At 38.6% G+C, this 26,669-nt stretch overlaps 1 protein-coding gene and 1 long non-coding RNA gene across 8 annotated transcripts in view; one reads left to right on the top strand and one right to left on the bottom strand.

Annotated features, from left to right (window-relative positions):
* LOC127432755 (PHD finger protein 24-like) overlaps nucleotides 1-26,669 on the top strand; it is a 65,253-nt gene that overhangs the window by 22,264 nt on the left and 16,320 nt on the right. For 2 of the 5 annotated variants that reach the window (XM_051684157.1, XM_051684156.1), the window contains exons 2-7: nucleotides 1,258-1,682; nucleotides 6,943-7,128; nucleotides 17,045-17,269; nucleotides 21,240-21,318; nucleotides 21,846-22,048; nucleotides 25,785-25,951. In XM_051684157.1, coding sequence (XP_051540117.1) covers nucleotides 1,260-1,682; nucleotides 6,943-7,128; nucleotides 17,045-17,269; nucleotides 21,240-21,318; nucleotides 21,846-22,048; nucleotides 25,785-25,951 — 1,283 coding nt within the window. In that variant the 5' untranslated portion in view covers nucleotides 1,258-1,259. Of the gene's footprint in view, nucleotides 1-1,257; nucleotides 1,683-6,942; nucleotides 7,129-11,139; nucleotides 16,935-17,044; nucleotides 17,270-21,239; nucleotides 21,319-21,845; nucleotides 22,049-25,784; nucleotides 25,952-26,669 lie in introns of those variants that run through there. The other 3 variants (XM_051684160.1, XM_051684159.1, XM_051684158.1) reach the window with 2 other exon arrangements.
* On the bottom strand, nucleotides 6,925-10,985 carry LOC127432799 (uncharacterized). 3 transcript variants are annotated; one of them, XR_007895792.1, is made up of 4 exons: nucleotides 10,570-10,985; nucleotides 9,678-9,724; nucleotides 9,487-9,522; nucleotides 6,925-7,071 (listed from the first exon to the last, which is right to left on the bottom strand). It is a non-coding gene; the product is annotated as an uncharacterized LOC127432799 (long non-coding RNA). The 3 variants fall into 3 exon arrangements; XR_007895790.1 differs by lacking the exon at nucleotides 9,487-9,522 and having other exon boundaries at nucleotides 6,930-7,071; nucleotides 10,570-10,973; XR_007895791.1 differs by lacking the exon at nucleotides 9,487-9,522 and having other exon boundaries at nucleotides 6,967-7,115; nucleotides 10,570-10,973.

Here is a 26,669-nt window from a genome sequence, read left to right as displayed (position 1 = left end):
TAACACACATCTTACATTCTCCATGAAAAATATTACATAACTATTGTTTGGGGTCCCAGAGACCCCACATTAAAACACGATTACAAACAATGAATACACTCCTAGATACGTACACTCTTGCCAGTTGTTTATTTTTATTTCTTTTAATTTGATTTTTTCAAATAAATTTGTTTAACAAATTATTGTGTTTTTGCTGCCGTCAAATTAATCCTAGACAGAAATAACTTTACCACACACATTTCTGTAAAGTGCATGTCTAGTTTGTGATACAACAGAGGGATAAAGCTTCAATAATATCTGCGTAAGTGGTCAATTTCAAAATTATTCTAACTCATACATCACTGTGGTCTCTGGGACCTCAAACATTAAAACATTTATTAAGACATGAGGGTAAAAGAAAAATGCTTAAAAACAATAATTTTTAAAAGACATGTTATTTTTAAAGCTTAAAAAAAAAAAAAAATTTATTGTCTCCTTATTTTTAGTTATTTATTTTCTTGAGTGATGGAAGGGTAAATTTATCTGAATTTCAATATTTTGGGCTTAATTTTCCTTTTAAATTCAAAGTTAATGGACTGCTAGCTAACTTGTAAAATGTTAGCAAATGAAAAAGTCTTATTCAACTTTTTCTCTAAAAACTTAAAAATGTCATTTCCATCTCACTCAGTTATCTGTACAGGTAAATATTGGGCAGCAATCTGTTGAAGTTTGTGTCATGCAACCTAAATTTGCTGCCCTTAGCACAGTTAGCCAAATGTCTCAAAACCTTTTTTAACATAACAGTAAAGTTTTTTGTTGATGTACCTACTGTACCATCCAATACTGACACTGTACTAATGTAAATTGTTCGAGCACCATACTGTTACTATGGTAACCTCTTCAGGTGAACGTTCTTGTGACCATCTATTTAGGCTCAAAAACGCACTGTGACTAACTTGTAATCAAACTTTCGTGGTTATGTTGAAACATTGTTTGAAAAGGCTGTTTAAATGGATATGTAAAAAAATTTGAAAATTTAAGGTCCATCCCATGAACAGTGTCCCTAATTGAAGAATCATCTATTAGTATAATAACATCTTATTCAAACTTTTGTGGTTATGTTGAAACATTATTTGAAAAGGCTGTTTAAATGGATATGTAAAAAGAATTAGTAAATTTAAGCTCCATTCCTTCAACAGTGTCCCTAATTGAAGAATCATCTATTAATATAATAACATCTTATGTTGATCTAACATTTTATATGTTACTCCATTGCAGCCATGGGTGTGCTGATGTCCAAGAAACAGCAGGTGGAAAAGGTGCAGAAGTGCAGTGCTGTGGTTTCGGCTTTTAAAGATGGACTGAAGGACCGGGCGGCCCTGGACTCTGTGGTCCAGACGGAGGTCGTGGCCGAGAACGGTGATGGATCTGCTGAAGAATCCCACCAGCCTAACACAGATCAGACTGAACAGAAAGAGAAAGATGACAAACCATGCTCTTTATCTACTCAGCAGGACTCTGCCCTGGCCAAAAAGGAGAAACAAGCCAATCAGGAGGCTTGGGGACGTCTCCGTGATGGGAAGGGGGTGGAGCCTGAAGAACTAAACAAGGCACATCAGCTCATTCCTCCAGCATTTGTGCGGCCAAAGAGAGAGGCCAACGACGACCAGCCAGTAGATGTGCCGCTTGGGCAAAAAGAACAGGTAATATGGCTGAATAATAACTGGTCCCAAGAAAACCAGGAAATAATTATGTTCACATATGAGGTTAGGAGGTAGTTTTCATAAAATATATGTTCCTGTTGACTGAATTACAGCATTTACAACTAAATGCTTTGAAATGCAATGAACCTGCTTTTGGCGCCACTCTGTGGACATTTCACCAGGACACTGGAGCTTACATGTGCCCATAAGTTCAACAATACTACCGGTTTCAGCCACTGGGAGCAGTGATTTGAATTTCATTAAAAGCACAGACAGATTTCAGCAGCAGAACATTTGACATACTGTTTCTGAATTCACAGTGTGATTAGTCTGGATTTAAAAAAATGAGATATCATAGAAACAATCATAGATTTAAGAAATCTCCCAATACTCATTATACAACCTCTCTTGACCTTCACATCTGGTAATTTGCACTACCAGAAAGCCCACTAACTAAAAATACATGAGAGCTGATGACGTAGCTATACTCTATGTACTTATAAAACTAGTCTGTCTTTCCCTTCAGCTGACAAAGGAGGGGTGTTGGTGGAGGTTATCCTTTCTTTCTGATCAGAAACCAGTTCGATGTCTCATGTATGTTGGACATCTTCAAGATTTAGAGAAAGGAAAGCTGAACCCAGCTCAACCTAAATGGCAGTTTAGGTTTGTTGACAGTGCGTAGGTAGTGGGTACAGGCTGGGCGATCTGCAGTGGCGTCCGTGTTCAGTACGAAATTAATTGAGTCGCAACTCCACTCCAAAGAACGTATTTGTTTACCTGCATTGTCTCTCACATCAGATACTAAAAACAAGAGCAGGCACGAGATGCAATTTGGCTTGTCTTTGTGAGTTATGTGAAGATATATTTGTTGATGTTGGGTTTCTCAGGAAAATACATTTCAGTTATGACAGGAATGTAAAATATATGGTGGATTGGTGGATATAATGTTCATTAAGCAAGCTTACTTTTAATTTAACAATGGAGAATATACATGGAGTGTCTCAAAATATATATGAAACCTAAGTTGCCTACCTAGACAGCATTTTTGGACATCACATTCAAATTGAATACAGTTAAATTAAATACACCGTCACTGCACCAAAGGACTTAAGCAACAATTAACAGTTAGGTTTAGAACAAGATATTACTATAAAGACTAGCAAAGACAAACTTTGATGATGGCTTGACAAAGCCTTGCTTGAAAGTTTAAAATAGTTTTAAAGGCTTGTTTGAAGTTTGAAGGTTATAACAGGCCTTAAAGACAAACAGAAAGATAAGCGGTGGCTAGGTTGCTAGCAGTTGCTAAGAGTTTCAGATTTGGTTGCTAGGCTGTTTCTAGCTGGTTGCACAGAGCTCAAAACAGAGATTAGTGGTTGCTAGGTTGTCCTAGGTGGTTGCTAGGGTGTTGCTAAGCAGTTGCTAAGAGTTTCTGAGTGGCTGCTATGGCGTTGCTAGGGCGTTCATGGTGGTTGCTAGGGTGTTGCTATGTAGTTAAGAGTATCAGAGTGGTTGCTATGACATTGCTGGTGTATTCTGGGTGGTTTCCAGGGCATTGCTAGGCAGTTAACAGACAACCATACAGACAATCAATTGGAAAATTATAAAGCATTCTAAGTCAGAACAGGCTGAAGGCCTATTCCGACTCTGGTTGCCATGACGTGAATGCGAGATGTTTGATTGTCAGTTAAGGGAAAACTGTCAATCCGATCAGTTAGAAAAGATAAAGCAACCCAAGTCAGAGCAGGCTGAAGTTCTGAACAGGCTCAAGGGGTTACATTTAGAAATGTTGGCCTTTTGTCAAGTTTTACTGTAATATAATGTTGGCTCTGTCAAGCCAACATTGTGAGGTGATCCATAATAATATATAACATACAGTATTTATAAATCCCACACATACAAAATTGTGTAATGACACTTTTATCATATCTGTTTTTATCATTCGTGGAAACTAGAGGTCGATGACCTTTTCAGCAGTTAAAACAAATCAGACCTAATGATGCCCAGGATTCTGATACATAGATTGAGTCAGATTCACTGGCAAAGTGACCATCCTTTGGCTGATCTAATCACCCCAGTTCTAAATTCAGCACCTCTCCCCCTCACTCATATCACGATCCACACTCTCCACAGAGACAGATGTCACAATTTGAAGAGCAAAAAATAAAATAAAAATGTGTCTGGTGCCTATGCAAGAACAGGATGAATGTTATGCCTGGAATGTCAGAAATGTATTTGATCCCTGGCTTCTTGGTGCCATGACATCTAGAATTATTATTAAGTGTAGAGTGTGTAAAGCTCCTGTTTAAGGAAGTGATTTCATAAAGAAATAATTTGATTATATGGAGAGAAAACAGAATAATTGAACAGTGTAGCCAGACCGTTGCTTAGATGATAAATAGTCTGATCCACATTGCAGCTTATTCTGGCCAAGATTCATTGACCATCATGTAGACCAACCAACCACAGTTGGTTTTATTTTTATAAGCCAATAGGGGCAGGTGTATCTGATCTATTACAGTGTGGCAAAAACCGTGGTACCAACTTGAGAAAAAGTAGCAGCTGCCCCACGATAGCAAGGCAACGAAATTGCCAGTGGCTGTGTTTAACTTCAAATTTTTCTGCCCTTCCCTCGCTAACTTCCCTCCATCTCATGGACTCGGATGTACGTCATTGCTTACGTTGCACGAGTGCCCATTACTGGCTGAACCTGTGCGATGGGTTTAACTGGAGCACCCTAAGCCCTTGATCACTTGGAGCACATTGAGGGCTGATGTCATTTTGTAGAATTATTTAGTGATTTTTGCACCTGAGAAGATGATTTTGGAGATTCATGCAAAAAAAAAAAAAAAAAAAAAAAAATTATTAGAATTAATTGTTAGAAAGGATTAATGAAGTTTTTTTTTAAAAAAATGAAAATGGTAACATAACAATGAACATATGGGCTATAACTGTGTGACAAATAGTTAATTTAAGGTAGCTACAAGCATTATGCTGTAAAATCTCAATATAACTTTTCTAAACTACTTAATTGACCAAACTTAACTTCCATCATACACTAGAGTTGTTTGGGGGTGGGGTAATTAAAGCGCGATCTGTGCTGTGTTGTCACAATTGAGTTGCATTGTGGGATATGGAGCTGCTAGAAGTGTACATCAAAGTAGGCTCACTCCCTCTGTCAAAATCGAGGTGTAGAGGGTCTGTCAGCAGACATTTCCCTCGCCAACTTAACAAAGTGGAACGGACTTCCAAAATGGCAGAGGGGATTCAACCAAACGGAAGTGCTTAGGGGAGTTAGTGAGTGGATGTTTAAAGTGAAGTGGAACGCAGCCAGTGCCAAACAGATTTGGGTCTACACCCACATTCTAGGGTTAACACTCTGAACTAGACTTTTGTCTCCACTTGTTCCCAAGCCTTTAAAATGCCTTGACCCTGAGCTGCATTAATATGACAGGTTGTCAATATTTATACCCAGTCTACACAGTCTGTCTTTGGGCAGAATACAACACAGCAAGGATGAGCAGCATGCAATAAGACACCTACAATGCAAGAGCTCGCTATATTATTATCATTAATATATCATTATTTAATTATATGTTTGATCTGTAAAGCACTTTGGGTCAACTTCTGTTGTTTTTAAATGTGCTCTATAAATAAAAGTTGACTTGACTTGACTATATGCAGATTCCATCATTAGTGATCCACCAGGGGTCTTCAACAGTGTGTCCATGGTGGTACTGCAGGGGATCCACCATTTATTGGTTGAGCTCAAGCAATATTTGTGAAAAAATGGAAATATATGTGAAACAAAAATACAATATAACTTAACCAAAACTAAGGTTAAGAATCTAAAGTTCAGCTAAAGGTTCTCCTGTCCATCCAACATTAAAATGTATAAAGTTAAATACAATTAAAGGGATATTTCACCCAAAAATAAAACTTCTCTCATTATTTACTCACCCTCGTGATATCCCAGGTGTGTATGACTTTCTTTCTTAACCAGAACACATTTGAAGATAAATAGACAAATATATTAGCTCAGTAGGTCCTTAAAATGCAAGTGAATGGAGATTTCTCTTTTGAAGCTCCAAAAATCACAGATAGTCAGCATAAACGTCATCGATACGACACCAGCTGTTCAATAAATGTGTTCTGGTGAAGAAAGAAAGTCATACACACCTGGGATATCATGGGGGTGAGTAAATAATGAGTGCATTTTCATTTCTGGGTGAACTATCCCTTTAAAATATTTTTTTATTTGATTTTATTATAATTTGATTTGATTAAAAATGTAAATAAAAATTAAATGTACAAGTGCATGACTCCTAACATCAGTAATGATTATTTTAATTTGGCTATGCAATGTAAGGGCCATAATGTATGTAAATACATTAAAATGGTACAGTATGTATGTTATTATAGACCAGGCTCAATATATATATATTTTTCACTAAATATTTTTTTGGGGCATTTTTGCCAGTTTTATTTAAACACAGTCAGAGGCCCAGTTTACACCTGGTATCAAGATGCTATTTTTGGGTGATCCGTTTGAAACAGGACAATGCTAAAGACAGGTGTAAACAGAGTCCAAAACATTGAAAATGCATGTGACCACATTGGCACAGTGATTAACAAAGGAATAAAAAAAAAAAAAGGTACTGTAAAATGTGGTACACATTTGTTACCTCAAGGAGATAATGTATACCTGAATCTAACTCTTAAATTATTTTCTTTACCTAATGGATTCAGGTTGATTTAGTAATGCTAAATAATATTTTGACTTGAATAAAACCAGTTTATTTAGGTATTACCACATGAAACACATGTTTAGGTTCAAGTAATTCTAATTTATTCTGTTCTATTCTATTGTATTCTATTGATTGAATTTAGTTTAAATATTACTTATTAAAATTAATTTCCATCCTTGCATCAGTGCAGTTAAATCTTATCTTGTACAGCATTCATCAAACCTGCATGAAGTCTTCATAACATGACATGAAAATAAACCACATGCAGATTCAAATGCTGTAGCACTCTGCTCCATGGGAGATGCTAAATGAGCACTGAATGTCAAGTGAGATTATTTCTATATTTGTTGATCTTTAATGGAGGGAGGTATGGAAGTGTTAGCACACACTGTAGGTGTGTCACCACACTTCCTGTGACGAGTAGTTATGCATGTTCAAAGTGCATTATGGACTTTCTTTCAGAAAATCAGTAACAGTCTGGTTGTCTGTCTGCTTTCCCATTGTTTTGCAATCAGCCTGTCAACGATGAGATGTGTGAGGTTTGTGAGGTGTGGACAGCAGATGATCTGTTCCCCTGCCGGATGTGCACACGGGTCTTCCATGATGGCTGTCTGAGGGAGATGGGCTACCTGAGCACAGAAGCCCTGCAGGAAATGAGAGAGACAGCCCACACCACCACCGGCTGGAGCTGTTATTACTGCGTGAGTACTACCAAAGTCCCTTTCAAGGAAAGTCAGTCCACTTGGCTGCCATCTATGGAACACTTCCGGCAGCTATTTTCTATAGATACAAGTGGCATTAAAGTACAGCTTCTATCTATCTAAATCTCCAAAATTGTTGGTCAAGATTACGATCCAAGAACATATTTCAAATAAGCAGTTAAATATGACAATGCTGATATCACAAATTTAGCTTCTTTAGCTCAGATCACACAAAAAAACGCTTTTTTTCAGGCTAGTTAGGCTAATGCACATGCACTTTCTTAAGTTGACTGACAGGCGATGTCTGTATCTAAAAACTGATTGGATCTTTTACCTAGAAGGCTGGACTTCCTTTTCAACATCTGTCATATTGGGTGTTCCAATTTCTTCCATTAATTTTAAAGGAAAGTTCACCCAAAAATGAAATTTCTCTCATTTACTCACCCTCATGCCATCCCAGATGTGTATGATTTTCTTTCTTCCGCAGAACACAAATGAATATTTTTAAAAGAATATCTCATCTCTGTTGGTCCTTACAATGCATGACCAGAACTCAGAAGTTCCAAAAAGGACATCAAGGTAGCATAAAAGTAATCCATATGACTCCAGTGGCTAAATCCATGTCTTCAGAATTGATAGAATAGGTGTGGGTAAGAAACAGATAAAAATGTAAGTCCTTTTTTTTCACAATAAAGCTCAACCTCTGACCAGCCCCGACCAGTAGGTGGCTGAATGTGAAAGTGACTTCCACACCAGAGTGTGGAAGTGAAAGTAAAAAGTGTAGATCTTCAGTAATAAAGTACTTAAATATTGATCTGTTTCTCTCTCACACCAACCACACTACTTCAGAAGATATGGATTTATCCACTGGAGTCATATGGATTACTTTTATGCTGCCTTTATGTGCTTTTTGGGCCTTTTGAGTTCTGGTCACCATTCACTTGCATTGTATGGACCTACAGAGCGGAGATATTCTTCTAAAAATCTTTGTTTGTGCTCTGCAGAAGAAAGAAAATCATACACATCTGGGATGGCATGAGGGTAAGCACACTGGCGGCCAAAAGTTTGGAATAATGTACAGATTTTACTCATAATGAAAGAAATTGGTGGCATTCAACTGATCACAATGTATAGTCAGGACAGTAATAACGTGAAAAATAGCTATTACAATTTGAAAAATGTTTTCAGAACTTCTTAAACTACTTCAAAGAGTTTTCATCAAAAAATCCTCCATGTGCAGCAGTGACAGCTTTGCAGATCCTTGGCATTCGAGCTGTTAGTTTGTCCAGATACTCACATGACATTTCACCCCATGCTTCCTGTAGCACTTGCCATAGATGTGGCTGTCTTATCGGGCACTTCTCACGCACCTTACAGTCTAGCTGATCCCACAAAAGCTCAATGGGGTTAAGATCCATAACACTCTTTTCCAATTATCTGTTGTCCAATGTCTGTGTTTCTTTGCCCACTCTAACCTTTTCTTTTTGTTTTTCTGTTTCAAAAGTGGCTTTTTCTTTGCAATTCTTCCCATAAGGCCTGCACCTCTGAGTCTTCTCTTTACTGTTGTACATGAAACTGGTGTTGAGTGGGTAGAATTCAATGAAGTTGTCAGCTGAGGACATGTGAGGCATCTATTTCTCAAACTAGATTCTCTGATGTACTTATCCTCTTGTTTAGTTGTACATCTGGCCTTTCACATCTCTTTCTGTATTATCACCTTTGTATGAAATCTTCAGTTTTTTGGCAATTTCAAGCATAGCCTTCATTCCTCAAAACAATGATTGACTGATGAGTTTCTAGAGAAAGCTGTTTCTTTTTTGCCATTTTTTGATCTAATATTGACCTTAAAACATGCCAGTCTATTGCATACTGTGGCAACTCAAAAACAAACACAAAGACAATGTTAAGCTTCATTTAACAAACCAAATAGCTTTCAACTGTGTTTGATATAATGGTGAGTGATTTTCTAGTACCAAATTAGCAATTTAGCATAATTACTCAAGGATAAGGTGGAAATGGGGCCTGTCTAGATTTGATCAAAAATGACTTTTTTCAAATAGTGATGGTGTTGTTTTTTACGTCAGTAATGTCCTGACTATACTTTGTGATCAGTTGAATGCCACTTTGGTGAATTAAAGTACCAATTTCCTTCCGAAATAGCAAAATCTGGACATTATTCCATACTTTTGGCTGCCAATGTAAATGATGAGAGAATTTTCATTTTTGGGCGACTATTCCTTTAATACAATAGCTAAACAGTCTTTGGTACTACCCACACACAGACATAACACACACATGCAGATGCACAACATATTCATATCCTGTACATATATACAAATGCATACTGTATCTACTCACCTCCAACACATGGATTGGTACCAGTAATCAACTGATCTGTTATGCAAGAATCAGCAGCATATTTATGTCTGTAAAACTGCACTACTAAGATATTTCAATGTCACTATTAGCTGTTATTTATACCTTGATGTCTCATAGGAATGTTTCACCCCAAAATGAACAATATCTATTTACTCATACTATTTACCCACCTTTATGTTGTTCTGAACCAGTGTGAATTTCTTTCTTCTGTGAAACACTAAAGGAGAATGCATTGGTAGAATGCTTATGCTGCTCTTTTCCATACTTTTTAAGTAAATAGGAACGGATGCTGTCAAACTCCAAAAATAACAAAAAAGCAGTACAGATCATACAACTTGTGTACTATATTCCAATTATTTTAAAGCAAAATGTAGGCTTTGAGTGAGTAAGAGAGCGACGTCTTTATATACTGGCAGTCTTCCCTTCCACCGTAGCTCTCAAATCTCATTGGTGTTTGCTAATATACTCAAAAATGGTGCATTAAGACACTTGGAAAATTGGTTAGATGCTTTCATAAAATGGCATTTGCAATGCATTTAACTTCCATAATGTGACTTATTAAACTAAATATTTAGGGAAATAACGCAGGGCTTGTTTTTATCCATTGTGGTTTGAATTGTGAAAAGTAGACTATATTATTGTCTTCTTTTAATTTCTAACATTAATTTTCTCCTCTGTACATCCTTGTTTACATCAGAAGAAAATATATATTGATTCAGTAGTGCGTTTTTCATTGAAAACCCTGTTGCATTATTTACAGATTTCATGATTACACATTAACAAATATTATTACATTATATAATGCTTAAAAGATTATTAAAACTGCAGCTGTTCACCATTAAAGATTACAAAAAGAAAGTGCAGTTGCTTGCTGGGTGACGTCACTGTAATTTAATCTATTAGCGTGGACATGTACTTAATTAAAGCAAACCTTTTTTTAAAATTAGAATAACATGCACTAATGAATCATCATTTTGATTTAGATTTTCTGTCGTCTTTATATAATATCTTTATCTTGCAAAAAGTGCTGATACACTGCTTTAGATATACTGTATATCTCACCTGGAATGGTAGCATTTATCTGCAGATCCTTACCCCGTAGAGCACTTCCCAAAGGTCACTGTGGAGATGAGCATGTCAAGTTAATGGTGTTATTCTGGAGGGTCTGTTCAGACTGCTCATTCTCAATGCATTAGATGAGTCTGACACTAAAATTACAGAGTGGGCTGTCAAAGCGTGCAAGCGTCCTCAAAGTGAAGTAGAGGGCTTATCTCAGTCACACAGGCTGTTGATGCTTAAATCGTCTGTTGGCTGTTTGGAGGGTGTAAGACATTTCTTGTAACACTCTTAGGATGGTGAAACAGCCTGTTGCTACACACACAAACACACACATGTTTGTTTTTATATCTTTGTGCGGACTTTCCATTGACTTCTGTTCATTATATTTTCTATGCCTTAACCCTATGCCTACCACTCAGCCTACCCCTTACAGGAAACTTTTTGCAGTTATACATTGTAGGGCTTTACTGGTTGTTTAGATCAGTGTTACTATCAGAAATAATTAATAATTATTTCTGTAGTTATTAATTAATATTTAAATTAATCAATTGAATCTAACTCATTAAAACCTCATATGGGGCTCCAATAAATGTAGTGTGCTACGTTAGGAGCGGGTTTGGTTATTAGCAATAATTAATAATTATCAAAGATAATTATTAATTATTAAAATCAAGAGAACATTGATGAGAATCAATGTTAGCTTTTAAAAATCCTTTAAATCAACAATTATCAAAGATAATCGTTAACTGTTAACATCGATGAAACATTAATTAAAATTAACACTAGCTTATTGATCATTCAAATTCAACAATCATCAAAGATAATTATCAATTATCAAAAATCAATAGAATATTAATTAGGATTAACATTGACGGGGCACCACCCTGAAATCAGGGACTAATAACCAAATAGTAAAACAGTCTCAATATTAGATTGTTTTATTAGGAAAATCGACATCCGAAGAATATTGATTTTCGGGAAAAAAACAATGAATGAAGGTTTGAATCCGAGCACTGACATCCCGTCAGCATGACACAGGCGTATGCAAAACAAACCAAAACACTTCTCTTTGTAATATAAACAAAGTTTATTTATGCAGTAATATCAATTAATAATTAATACAATGCGGTCAATAAACTTCCGACTTACAACTACAAACTAAACGGTGATATGATTAGATATGGAAATAAAAATAATCCTATAACACATAAGGTGTGTGTGTGTGTGTGTGTGGGTGTGTGGTTAGTATGAGAGAGAGAGAGAGAGAATTAAGTGACAGCCCTAAAGCCGATTTCGCGATAGTGGGAGAGAAAGCAGCTGTTAGTTTATCACTCAGAGACGCGGTGGACGGCTCGTAAAAGTCCCGCGTTATTTGACTCTTTAATGGATGAACTCAGTTGCTGTCTTACCCGCGATGCGAAATTGCACAATAATCCAATTTGGTTGGACCACAATACAGCAACACAATTTCGTGATAATTAATACCCTGAGTATTAATAATGAGCGGACATGGCGGTCCGTAAACTGTACAAGCAAAAAACCTTGAAACACAAGAATAACACACTATAATATTCTATCACTGCCCAGACGTAAACCTCTTACTTGAATCGCATGAGGACACAGGTACAATGTGTTTTCCTCCGTCCTTTAACTCCGACCCGGTTCCTTGAGGCTCGGGTGATGATGGGAGGCCGTTTCCTCGCTCTCTCGGCGGGCGGTACGGCTGTTGATTCTCGGCGGGCTGGCGGAGAACTCAGAAATGTCGACTTGATTGAAGATGGAAGAGAAATCTTTAATCTCTTCACTTCTGTAGGCAAACGGATGAAGATGTGAATTGCTCGGTGGTCTCCTTCGGATCCGTTAGAGTGTTCGGTTGAACACAGAGTAATCTCAACTCGCCCAGCGAGATGGAGATTGTATGGCCACAGTTTCAAGTCAGACGTTACTTCCTTGTGCCACGAGGTTGCACCTGAGAGCAACGATAATCTATGTCCATACTCGGTGAACAAAGTTGCTGGAAGCAAATCCCGGAAGCATTCCGAGGTATTTCAACTCCTGATGATGTCATGTTTGAGGGACGTTCTGTTGTGTGCCTCATCCAATAGGAGTTGAGAGTTCGATCCTTTAGTGAGAAAGGCTTCATGGGATTTGTAGTCTGTTTTGGACTCCCTTTGTTTGATTTTGGCGCGATTTTTATCAGTATAATTTACGACTTGGAATGTGGGGGCTTGAGTTAGGTTTTTACGACTGTGTTAGGCCTGCCTTTGTCTTCTATCTGAATACATGAGGCCCAACAACATTTTATTTCAAACAACATTTAGTATGTTTATTAATTAATTTTCCTTGTGGGGACCATGGCATGCAATACACTGCAAAAATAATTTAATTGCCAGTATTTTTGTTTATTCTTGTTTTCCAGTAAGAATATGTAAACATCCTTAAAAGAGACAACCTTATCAATCAAAATAACATAATAAGACTTGTTTTCATCTTCTTATCTGAATTATGTTTAAGTTCAAGGTTTATTCAAGCATAAACCATAAAAAGATATTAGGCTTAAAACAAGAAAAAATTGCAGATGGGGTAAGAAATATAATTTATTTCAAGATTACAGTAAGATCTTATGCAATTTTGCTCCTCAAGTACATTTATCTTGAAGTATTTTATCTATAAAACTAAAACAAAAATACTGATTAAGAGAAAGATTTTTTTGCAGTGCATTTTTTAGATGCACTTGCTGATGTCCCAACATTGTCTCATGAGATGACAAGATCGAAAATATCATACAATTTGGCTTTCAGTCCAACAAATCATATATGCTTCCTTTGTCTCATTCCAAACTATAATATTTTGTTTCTTCCATGGTACACAAGTTATTTTACTTTTAAAAGCATGGCAGGGTTTAGAATTTATGGTTAGGTTAAGGTTTGGGGTTTGGGGTTTGGGTTAGGGGTTAAACTTAGGAAAAATCTTAAGAACGCTCGTTCAAAACCCTAATATTTCTCTTTCTTCAGTGGTACAATTAAAATAATGGTTGTGTTTACGGTTTGGGCAAGGGGTTAGACTTAATTATTAGGTTTAGGTCTGAGTTAGGGGTTATACTTAGGAAAAATCGTAATAATGTAACTGGTCTTGCTCGACCCGCTCCGAGCGGGATTTGAATCAGCGTCAGCCGGCATGGGAGGCGGGAGTTCTAACGAGGAGACTAAAGTCTACAGCCCCTAGCATTAGTCGCTAGAGCACCTCTTGAGGCCAGGGGATTGAGGTTTACACATACCGCACAGCTAACACGTAAAAGCTGGCTCCCGTTACAATAACATCTCTCGCTGGTTAGTTTATTTTTCTTTATGGAGTAAAAGTCATATGTTTTCACAAACCCCATTCACACTGTAAGCGACTTGCAGCCACAAAGCGACAGGAAACCATTTATTTTCAATGAGAGCTGGCGACAGAATGAGGGTGTGTCAAGAGACGCAACAAAGTTGGAAAAAGTTTAACTTTATGCAAATGCAGAATGATATTGTGCAGTAACTACCAATAGGAGTGAAATTCATGCCATCTGTACCATGTGAGATACTGGTGTCGAGTTCAGGCAAGACAGAGAAGTTAATCATTGATTTCACTGTTCTTTGTAATTTGTCTGTAACCATATACATCGATATAGTAAAACAAAATATGTGTGGGAAACCCTGTCAGAAAATGAGTTTGTTTCATCTATTGACATATACTGAATATATATTGTTGTATATATACAGTACTGTATCGTACTGTATATATACACTATATTGCCAAAAGTATTCGCTCACCCATCCAAATAATTGAATTCAGGTGTTCCAATCACTTCCATGGCCACAGGTGTATAAAATGAAGCACCTAGGCATGCAGACTGCTTCTACAAACATTTGTGAAAGAATGGGCCGCTCTCAGGAGCTCAGTGAATTCCAGCGTGGCACTGTGATAGGATGCCACCTGTGCAACAAGTCCAGTCGTGAAATTTCCTCGCTACTAAATATTCCACAGTCAACTGTCAGTGGTATTATAACAAAGTGGAAGCGATTGGGAATGACAGCAACTCAGCCACGAAGTGGTAGGCCACATAAAATGACAGAGCGGGGTCTGCGGATGCTGAGGCGCATAGTGCGCAGAGGTCGCCAATTTTCTGCAGAGTCAATCGCTACAGACCTCCAAAGTTCATGTGGCCTTCAGATTAGCTCAAGAACAGTGCGTAGAGAGCTTCATGGAATGGGTTTCCATGGCCGAGCAGCTGCATCCAAGCCATACATCACCAAGTGCAATGCAAAGCGTCGGATGCAGTGGTGTAAAGCACGCCGCCACTGGTCTCTAGAGCAGTGGAGACGCGTTCTCTGGAGTGACGAATCACGCTTCTCCATCTGGCAATCTGATGGACGAGTCTGGGTTTGGCGGTTGCCAGGAGAATGTACTTGTCTGACTGCATTGTGCCAACTGTGAAGTTTGGTGGAGGGGGGATTATGGTGTGGGGTTGTTTTTCAGGAGCTGAGCTTGGCCCCTTAGTTCCAGTGAAAGGAACTCTGAATGCTTCAGCATACCAAGAGATTTTGGACAATTCCATGCTCCCAACTTTGTGGGAACAGTTTGGGGATGGCCCCTTCCTGTTCCAACATGACTGCGCACCAGTGCACAAAGCAAGGTCCATAAAGACATGGATGAGTGAGTTTGGTGTGGAAGAACTTGACTGGCCTGCACAGAGTCCTGACCCCAACCTGATAGAGCACCTTTGGGATGAATTAGAGTGAAGACTGTGAGCCAGGCCTTCTCGTCCAACATCAGTGTCTGACCTCACAAATACGCTTCTGGAAGAATGGTCAAAAATTCCCATAAACACACTCCTAAACCTTGTGGAAAGCCTTCCCAGAAGAGTTGAAGCTGTTATAGCTGCAAAGGGTGGGCCGACGTCATATTAAACCCTATGGATTAAGAATGGGATGTCACTTAAGTTCATATGCGTCTAAAGGCAGATGAGCGAATACTTTTGGCAATATAGTGTATCTATTTCATGATATGATACATTGAGCACTGTTGCAGTTTATATAAAAAACACCTTCCCATCCAGGATGCTAATTTTTAGTGGTAAGTAAACTGATTCCTTGTCAAATTGGATGATTTACCAGAAATTATCAGCATTTGTGAGTGAGTTTGCTTCAGACATTGATAGCTCTTTTCATGATATGATGCACTGAGCATGGCTGCTTTTTCTGTAAAAACACTCTCCCCTGTAGAATGTAAATTATTAGAGGTTACGATATCTTAGTTTTACAGGCAATATCTCATCTGTGATCTGATTTTCTAAAGCTATGGCCAGTTGTGCATCCGATTAATAACGTTATAGCAAGTAAGAGACTATAGCTGTATAACAGGGCTGTATGATTGATCTTGTACTATTGTTACGACTTGTCATGGACAAGTTGGGTATCCAGCTAGATTCACACTGAAAAATGCTGCACTGCAACAATAACATCTTTCGAAACAATATGCAAAGTTCTACGATGTTGCCAAAATGTCTGCTGCATATTTCTTTAGAAAGCTAATTCACAAGCTAAGCTTTTCTCACTATGCCCTCACTACTACCTAATCCACATGTGTATAAGTGTGTGTCAGGAACTAGAGATTTTGAGAATGGGGATTAGAGTGTCGTACAGCTTTCAAGGGATACAGATGTTTTGTTGCAATCATACCGTGTAGCATCATACAATATCTTCAAGTGTATTTCAGTGCATTGGGACAAACCTGGGCTTAATGAAAATGTGACGAGGAGGAGGGTGGCCCGGGCCATGAGTGCACACGGCCGGCCCCCAATCGGGCTAATCAGCCGAGGAGAGGGATAAAGCCGAGCTGGATGCGGCAGTTTGAGAGAGAGAGAGCCACATGCACTGCCGTGTGTGTTTATGTTTGTGTCTTTTTACGGTTTCATTAAACATTATTTTGACTGTTCAGCCGGTTCCCACCTCCTCCTCGCCCATTTTAAAACCTGTTACATTGGTGCCAAAACACGGGATGGAGGAGGGATGCGCTGTCGTGGAGTCCTCGCCACCACCGTCCACCGAAAGGAGCAGCCGCGGCCGTCCGCTGGGGGATGGAGGAGTCACTACCAGCCGCCAGAACGTGGAGGGGTCAGAGGAATGGCCGTCATCCGCGAGGGGAGGAGGGGCTCTCTACCAACCACCTGGAGTGGTGGAGCTGCTGCCAGGGGCGTAGGGGCTCACTACTGGCCACCAGAACATGGAGGGGTATTCCATCCACCAGAGGTCAGAGGACACACTGCTGTCCACCAGGGGAGGAGCGGCTGTCATCTGCCAGAAGGTGGAGGAGTGGTCGAGGACCAGGCGAAGGTGTGTCTGGGAATCGGCGAGCAATTTTTTTTCACTCTCTCCTCTCTCTCACTATCGATCCTTCTCGCTCATTACCTCTCCCCTTTTCCCTCCCCTTGTCTCCCTCCTAGGTCTCAAGAGGTTTGGAAAGCCTGCCGGCAGGCGCGGCCAGTGAGGCAACGCTCCCCCCTTGGAAAGGATGTACATCATGCTGGGGATTCTCCAGCCTGAGGCAAAGGAGGGAGGAGCGTGACAAGGAGGAGGATGGGTGCACACGGCCGGCCCCCAATCGGGCTAATCAGCCGAGGAGAGGGATAAAGCCGGGATTCAGCAGTTCGAGAGAGAGAGAGACACACGTAGCTACCTTGTGTGTTTATGTTTGTGTCTTTTAAAGTTTTCATTAAACATTATTTTGACTGTTCAGCCGGTTCCCACCTCCTCCTTGCCCATTCTAAACCCTGTTACAGAGAAATTATGATAGAGGCATGGAGAATACATAGGCATGACATTTTGCATCAGCAGGTTTTAGTGAGAAGACCGGGATGAAAAATTTATTTTAAGAGAGTCCGAGCGAGGTTGTCAAACTGATTTTGGCACTTGTCAAGCAGCGTTCTACAGTCAATAGAATTAGCAGTGTCATTGTGTGTGTGACAATTTAGATAATTACAGCCCTTCCTCGCACAAAAACACATACACACTAAACAAGACAGCTGCCTTCTTATGCACCTGAGGAGCTCCTACTTTGGTGCTGGGCGGTTGCCTTTACAAATTGTCAAGCATTTCATTTGGAAATACTATGGTAGCACAATCAGAACAAATGAAGACAGCAAAATCTCTTTTTTCTCTAGTACAAGTGGAGGATAAGCATAAGTGAATACACAACCAACTTACATTTATTCATGCATTGATTATGGTTTAGTTAAAGGGTCACTAAAATTTTTTATTTTACTCACCCTCATTTTGTTCCAAATTTGTATGACTGCTTTCTGCCATCTTTAACGTGGACACACCCCTTCCAACGCCACAACTTGGGTATCATTGAGAATTCCAAGTTAAATACGACTACACTTGGCCATACATTTACATGTAACTCCTAATCATGACACTCCACTTGAAAGCAAAATCAAACTGATATGACATGCACCTGGTGTGGAGATATGCACATATTTTTTTTTTTAATAATTCAGGAAAGTCATAGACGATTGGGAACGCCCTGGACATCTCTAAGTGATCTGGTCACACAGTAAACAGAAATAAGCTGTGTATTGGAACAGATAAGCTGTGTATTGTCTTTCCAGGTAGCTGTCCCTGCCTCCCAATAGTCTAGACGTGATCTTTTCTTTCTTGTTAGAGAGTAAGACTGATATATTTGGAGATTTCTGGTTTGAAAATGTCACCCAGCAGGGGTACATTGTGCTGAAACTGCTGCAGTGTTTCTCTGTTTATTCTATGGCTAGTTCAGCTGTGTTTATGCTCTTTATGCTAGTTTAATCTTTTGGACTTCTTGTGGAATTTTAATCTTTTGGACTTTCAGCAAACATGAGGGCTAAAGTCATAACTAATACTTGTGGAAAATTATATATTTTAGTAGTCTTTAGGCTCAAAAGATACACCACGTTAGTATGTGACCACAAAAGCTTCTAGTTTATATGCTCATTTGCTATACATTTAGCATTAGCATATACCCATCTTTTTTTACAGTGTTTTCAGGTCAATAGTATAGCCGACATAAAATGCTGACACCTGTGTCTTGCTAAGGCTAATTTCATAGCTAACATTTTGAGTATCAAACGCAATTACATTATATTTTCATACTTTTTGCATAATTTGGCCAAATTATAGCTTGATTGGAAATTACATGTGATATTTACTTTAAATTTTCTTTATTTTCTACTTGTCTCATATTTTATCCAAGCATTCTCGTCACTAGCACTTTTGTCGACTTGGTTATCAAGCACATTTACTTTGAAATTTGTTTTTGTTAGGGTCAAAATTGTTTAGTGTGGTGAAAATGACACCACAAGTAAAATAGTAGGCATTATGCTGTGTTCCATTCAACTCGGAAAGTCTGAATTTCCAACTTCCTACAAGGAAATGTGCAATGGAATGCCCCCTGAAGTCGGACTTCCAGCTTGGAAACTCGTGGGGAAATCTTCAACTCCAATTTCGCAGAGATGCAGTTGCGTAATGTCAATAAAACATGTCGGCACCCAGATGTAAATAAAGATACACATTCACTTTGATTAAATAATATCAATAGATGAGTGAAATTTCCTCCATTACCTCATAATAAAAGCTGCTTAGCAAACGTTTGCAGAGACAGATGTTCAAAATATGGTAAATTATACTGTCTTATGATAATCGCATACCTGTTCAATAAATGCCAATACTGCAACATTGTCAGAAAAGAGATTATGACTGTAATTATTTACTTATTGATGGTAACTCTACCACCCCCTTGATTTCTGAATTTTGTTACCACCACACAGCGGGACAGCGGGACAGCGCATTGCCATTGCGTTGACCTTGTATTCGCATTTTTGCAGTTTATTTACATAGACAATATTTCTGGCCTTTCTGAACTACAATCTATCCCAGCTCTTACTAAGCATTATCTTGTAATGTCTTTTCTTTATTTTGGGGTTTTTTACCCATGTCTGTTGAGAATGGGTCTCAAATAAAATGATGGACCTGAATGTGAGATCTCATTTAAATCTTCATCCTCAGAGGTGAAATATATCCCACAGTCATATGAGACACAACGGACAGGAAATGGAGACCCACTCTCCCCGTTTGCACTAGTGCCTTTGTTCAGAGAAATTTTCACCAGGCTGGGGAAAGCTGATTGAAAATACAGCTACTCCCAGGGCTACTGGGCTATGAAAGCCTCTATTTGAAGGCAGGGCTTGAGCCAGACAAAAATTCTCACTGTGCATTTGAAATGAAAGGACAAGGCAGCATTTGATGTCTGAGAGCTTCTTCCTGCACCTCGCACACTTCAAACTCTTTAGATATCTTTAAGAGTTGAGACAGGTTGATTAATACCTTTAGTTCAGAGTTTGTTAGCCTTTTTGCCGAGATAAATGGAGAGAGAGAAAACCTGCAGCTGAAGTAAAAATGTAAAGGTGAAGTGCACAATTTTTGTGCCACAAGCTAGCAGCACCAAACAGAATTGCAAAAATAATGACTGTTTTCAAGCTAGTTTAAAACACTCCTGCCTCTTAGATAGCCCCGCATCCTGTTGTTAGGTAAAAAAAAAGAAAAAAAAAGATTGCAATTCCTTTGATCTTTTATACTGAGAAACAACTTTCATGTTTTTACCATAGGATAGAGCGTAACGGTCATCTAGTGTGTTACAACAGTAAGTCAAGTTTGTGGATACCATACAAATGAATGGGGAGAGGCATAAACTGACACCTACATGTCTCAAAATTGTCTGTGTCTTCTCTTATAAAACAGCAATTTTATGGTAGTAATCTCCACAATAATCTCCAAAAGGATTGTTTACTGAAAAACATGTTGACAGGCGGTCAATTCAATAAGATGTTTCCTCACAAAAGAAGTTTATTGAGCACATTGAAGCATCTCTGCCATGGACAACTCCTCACCAGTGTACCGCCAAAGAATGTCTATGGGACCATTTCATTATTCATATTGTTGCTAACCTTAAAGGCTCCCCTTGATAGAAGGGCTCTCATTTGGTGCCCTTAGTGGCACAAATTAAAGGTGCACTCAAATTTTTTTTTTTATTTTGCGACTTATACTGACACCTAGTTGTGTGGATGCAGCATCTACACAAAAGTTATATTTCTAGGTTTGCGATGCCATTGTAGAAATGCGCGGTTTGTTGTCAGCCATGATTAATTTATTCTGTGAGTGAAGGTTTCGAGTAATAGGAGGGTTACCATGATAAAATAAGTAGTATTCGGTTGGTCATGTGATCTCAACATGGTGGCCACCAAGAGGCGGCCACATTAGCATACTGATATGACTGCAGTCTTCATCTCATATGAGTGTACATGATTTTAAACATATTTTTTTAAAGTACTTTTCATTTATTCAGCAGTAAAACATTTTTAAAAATCATATTTAAATACACAGTTTCTGAAAGGCCCTGAGGCTTTGTGAAAGATATTTTTTCATCGTCATTTTATGAAAAACATCTAATAGAAATAGTATTCACAAAGAATATCCTGTTGAAACAGACATTCTCATACAAAATCTCCATTATTATAGTAGAATTAGTTAACATCTAATATGCTCTTTAAAGTGATGTGTCTTTTATTGTGTGACAGAAGTGAAAGTCTTTCCCTATTCATCCTTCAGGATAATGTGAACCTGCTACTTACTGAAGAAGAGATGTACAGTCTGATGGAGACCTTCAAGCAGTGCAAGATCATTCCAGGTGTTCTCTCAGTCTCATTCTACACTGTATACAGTGTAAACCTGCACCTTAAAGAAACAGTTCACCCACAAACTAAAAATCCTTTATCATTTATTCACCCTCATGTTTTTACAAACCCTTACAACTTTCTTCTATAAAACACAAAAGGAGACGTGACAGCTTCAGTCACCATTCACTTTCATTGTTTATTTTTTGGTGTACTATGCCTTTAAAGATAAATTTCTATTTGATCTAACCCTTAAAAATTTGTCAGGTTAATTCAGTCATATGAAATCCTATTTTTGATTTGACTTGAATAAAACAAGTTAATTTAGATGCTACCACATGAATCAAATTTTTTTAGTTACTCTAGTTTAGAGTGTAATAGCATCTCCGTGAGCTGTGGTTTGAATAAATGACTTTGTGGGGTAAAATGTAGGTAGCTAATTAAAAGTTTGCTAATTTATCACATCAGTTCTGTAATTAGTGTGTCTCTTTTCCGTTAATCGATGATGCCCTAACTTCTCTCTCACCTACTTTTTGATCAGAGTCGTGCCTGGTGTCCGATGAACTCCTGCAATACAGGCACTTTGTGACCAAGCAGCTCTTTGAAAGGGACTTGACTGATGAGGAGGAAGAGGACGTTCTGGCCCAGTTTGCTGCTCTGGATCCAGATAAAAAGGGCCAGATCGAGTGGTCTGACTTCCTCTACCATGAGACACTTTCAGTATTGCAGAAGTTCCGCACCGAGGTAAACACATGCAGAGCTGGATCGGTGTAACAGAACACAATCCCTCACATATATTTACATCTTAGTGTAAATGTAAATACAAATGCAAATGTTTGTGTGCAAAATCTGTGGAATTCTACAAAATAGATTTACCAGATAAATTCTGTAGAATTTTACTCTGTAATATCCTCCACACGGGAAGTCGACATTTAAACGTAAAAGTAAATGTTTGTTGGGGAAAATCTGTGGAATTTTCTGGAATGGATTTAAATATGGTAAAATGTGTTAAACTGAGCTCAGTGCAAAACACTCTGTTGATAGCAGAAAGCATTATCATATTAGTCAAATAAATAAATGTTTTAACCTTGCGCGACCCCACATCCTCCTGTGAACATTGTGTTTTGTCTTTGCTATATGATATGCATAATTTAATTACATTTAAACAGACTGATTTCAGTTCAGAGCACTCTGGGCTGTCAGTTAAGGGTTAAAGGTTTGCCACACCGAGCCATGTAACAAAACAATATGCCGCAGATCACAGCAGAGTAAATCTTTGGAAGAAACGCCAAGAAAACTACAGTTGCAATCAAAATTATACAGTCCCCCTGACCAGCAGTACATTCTGGTGATGTGAATTAAAACACATCAACTAAAACCTCAGTAAACAAAGTAAGTTTTTAATACACATTTGAGTGATGTTGAGAACAAAGAGTTCAGTTTACCCAAATTTTAAAATAAAAAAATAACTCATTCTCTCCACAAATGTCATGTCAAAAATATTCAACCCCTAAAGTCAGTCATTCGTGGAGCATCCTTTATCCTTAATAACAGCAAATAAATGTTTCAGGTAAGTGTTCTCAGGCTTAAAAAAAAAAACCATAGTAACATAAAAGTCAAATCAGTTTTATTTGTATAGTCTTTTATTTTGTCACACACTGGCTGGACTGCTTTCCCTTCTGTCTGTTTTGGTTCGTTTGTGTGTGTGTATGTGTGTATGTGAGTGTGTGTGTGTGTGGGCGGGTTTGGGTGGTTTACGAGGACATTTTTTTAGGTTACAAACTGGTAATTACAAGGGTATTATGCTATAAATGTGGTATATGAGGACATTTATAGTGTCCCCATAATTCAAATAGCTTAAAAAACATACTAAACAATGTTTTTTATTTTTAAATTGAAAAATGCAGAAAGTTTTTTGTGAGGGTTAGGTTTAGGGGTAGGGTTAGGGGATAGAGTCTATAGTTCATACAGTATAAAAATCATTATGTCTATGGAGAGTCATCATAAGGATAGCCACACCAGCATGTGTGTGTGTGTGTGTGTGTGTGTGTGTGTGTGGCACATGGCTGGGTTTTTGTTTGTGTCAGCCATGTGCTTCCCTAAGTCCGCCTCCTTGTTTCCCCTCACCAAACCTCCTCATTTCGTCCTTGTTGTGTTAATTAGTATCATCTGTTCCTCTTGTGTTTCCCTCCCTATTATGTCTTTTACCCTCATGTCTTTGCCAGTTTGTTCCATGAGTTTGTCTGTAGTCGGTTCATGGCTCTCTTCAGCTGGTCTAGTTTTGTTTGTGATCATGTTTATGGTTAGTTTTGGTTATTCCTGTTATTGTTTATTTTTCCCTCATGAGAGGTTTTGTTTTTATTTTTGAATAAAGTCTATTGAGTTGTCCTTCTGCATTTTGGTCCTCACTCCTCTCAGTGTCTCATGACAGGTTTGTGCTTTTCCCAATACACATTGTTACAAAGCAGCTTTACAGAAAATCAGCTGTAACGTCTTAAAAACGTGAATAACCAACACTCCTGGAAACAAACAATCTGGGATATTACTATAGCTTGGTATTATTTAGAATTTCACAACTTAATCCCACTGTCCCCATATGAGGGCATCAATATTTAGGAAAACTATTTTATATATATATATATATATATATATATATATATATATATATATATATATATATATATATATATACACTATATTGCCAAAAGTATTCGCTCATCTGCCTTTAGACGCATATGAACTTAAGTGACATCCCATTCTTAATCCATAGTGTTTAATATGACGTCGGCCCACCCTTTGCAGCTATAACAGCTTCAACTCTTCTGGGAAGGCTTTCCACAAGGTTTAGGAGTGTGTTTATGGGAATTTTTGACCATTCTTCCAGAAGCGCATTTGTGAGGTCAGACACTGATGTTGGACGAGAAGGCCTGGCTCGCAGTCTTCGCTCTAATTCATCCCAAAGGTGCTCTATCGGGTTGAGGTCAGGACTCTGTGCAGGCCAGTCAAGTTCTTCCACACCAAACTCGCTCATCCATGTCTTTATGGACCTTGCTTTGTGCACTGGTGCGCAGTCATGTTGGAACAGGAAGGGGCCATCCCCAAACTGTTCCCACAAAGTTGGGAGCATGGAATTGTCCAAAATCTCTTGGTATGCTGAAGCATTCAGAGATCCTTTCACTGGAACTAAGGGGCCAAGCCCAGCTCCTGAAAAACAACCCCACACCATAATCCCCCCTCCACCAAACTTCACAGTTGGCACAATGCAGTCAGACAAGTACCGTTCTCCTGGCAACCGCCAAACCCAGACTCGTCCATCAGATTGCCAGATGGAGAAGCGTGATTCGTCACTCCAGAGAACGCGTCTCCACTGCTCTAGAGTCCAGTGGTGGCGTGCTTTACACCACTGCATCCGACGCTTTGCATTGCACTTGGTGATGTATGGCTTGGATGCAGCTGCTCGGCCATGGAAACCCATTCCATGAAGCTCTCTACGCACTGTTCTTGAGCTAATCTGAAGGCCACATGAACTTTGGAGGTCTGGAGCGATTGACTCTGCAGAAAGTTGGCGACCTCTGCGCACTATGCGCCTCAGCATCCGCTGACCCCGCTCTGTCATTTTACGTGGCCTACCACTTCGTGGCTGAGTTGCTGTCATTCCCAATCGCTTCCACTTTGTTATAATACCACTGACAGTTGACTGTGGAATATTTAGTAGCGAGGAAATTTCACGACTGGACTTGTTGCACAGGTGGCATCCTATCACAGTACCACGCTGGAATTCACTGAGCTCCTGAGAGCGGCCCATTCTTTCACAAATGTTTGTAGAAGCAGTCTGCATGCCTAGGTGCTTCATTTTATACACCTGTGGCCATGGAAGTGATTAGAACACCTGAATTCAATTATTTGGATGGGTGAGCGAATACTTTTGGCAATATAGTGTATATATATATATATATATATATCTACATTGCAAGTTTATTAGGGGTTACTTATTACAAATCAAAAAGGGAAATGAAAAATGCTTGGGTCTCAGGAGTATATATACAGTATATGTATACAGTACATACTGTATATCCAATAAAAAAAACATCCAGTTGATTGCAGGGATTTTACCTCTGGTAAAAAAATCTTTAAAGGGGGTAAACACTGTGGTACATTATTGCTTTTACGGCATTTATATAAAATGTGTGGTCACAAGTGTGCATTTATTGACATTTTAAACAAGACTCATCCAATCAAAATGTACTTTTGAGTCGGAACATTTTAAACGTTCATGAAATTTCCAATGAGGAAAATCAAACAATGCAATGGGTCGTTTAGTGTTTATAAGTCACATGTACACTTATTTCTGCTTTTGCTAGAAAATGCAACTTATCTTCATCTAAGAATTAATGTACTATTTTTTAAAGCAAGTCCTTCTGAATGCCTTCCAAAAATCTAATATTTATGCTAAATTGAAACAATTATTCAATTTATCCAGAACTCATTGGTGAGAATTCTCACAGCGAAGGAGAAGGATCGGGCACGAGCCATATTCCAGAGTCTAGACCAGGACAAAGATGGAATCATTACCATCGGAGAAGCCAAACGGGCCCAGACCTCCTGGTTCCACAAGATTAACAAAGATTCACAGTCCTGCAACGTCAGGTGAGCCAAGCATATGGAAGGTGACCATATTTCTGAAGTTAAAAACAGTGGCATTTTTAGTTCAGCTTTAAAAATATCATTTAAATGTCCAATTTTATGATCTATATATTTATTTTTTTGCCACATTGGGTATTAATTCACTTTATGGGCTGTTTTTAGCACACAATAATAAACAGGGACATTTCTGAGGACTGCTCCAGTGGAAAATCTTAAGTATATGACAATCATTTAGGATAATCACAGATAGCAAGAGAATCCTAAACGGCTTTTCAATCATCGCTTAACCAACAATAAACTTTAAATACTTGTAAATCATTTCAGGAACTCGTCCAATGTGTCTGGCCTCTGGGAGCAACAAATCAGCTCAAGCTTGCCAGCTTTTATAGCCATATCAAAGGCAGCCGATGCTTGCATGAACTGTTAGCCAGTGCTAACTGCTTTCACTTCATTAGCATGTATGCCCCATCTTTGCTCATGAATTACAGCATGACTTTGCATTCAGAAGATGTACAGAGGGAATATTAATCATTTAAGCTGACAGGTCTGACTTTGGGAATAATGCATCACCTAAAGTAGATGATATAACTGTTGAGGTAACACATCTGTGGTAGGGAAAAGGAAAAAAGGAAAAACTTAATGACGGAGAAAAACAGAGACAAGGACAGACTTTGACAAAGCACATTTTGCCCTTCATATCATAATTCAGACCTGACTCTGA

This window comes from Myxocyprinus asiaticus, chromosome 42 (assembly GCF_019703515.2).
Source record: "Myxocyprinus asiaticus isolate MX2 ecotype Aquarium Trade chromosome 42, UBuf_Myxa_2, whole genome shotgun sequence".
NCBI classification, from domain to species: Eukaryota; Metazoa; Chordata; class Actinopteri; order Cypriniformes; family Catostomidae; genus Myxocyprinus; species Myxocyprinus asiaticus.
The sequence above is the reverse complement of the archived record's forward strand: the minus strand, read 5'-3'. Positions and strand labels throughout refer to the sequence as shown.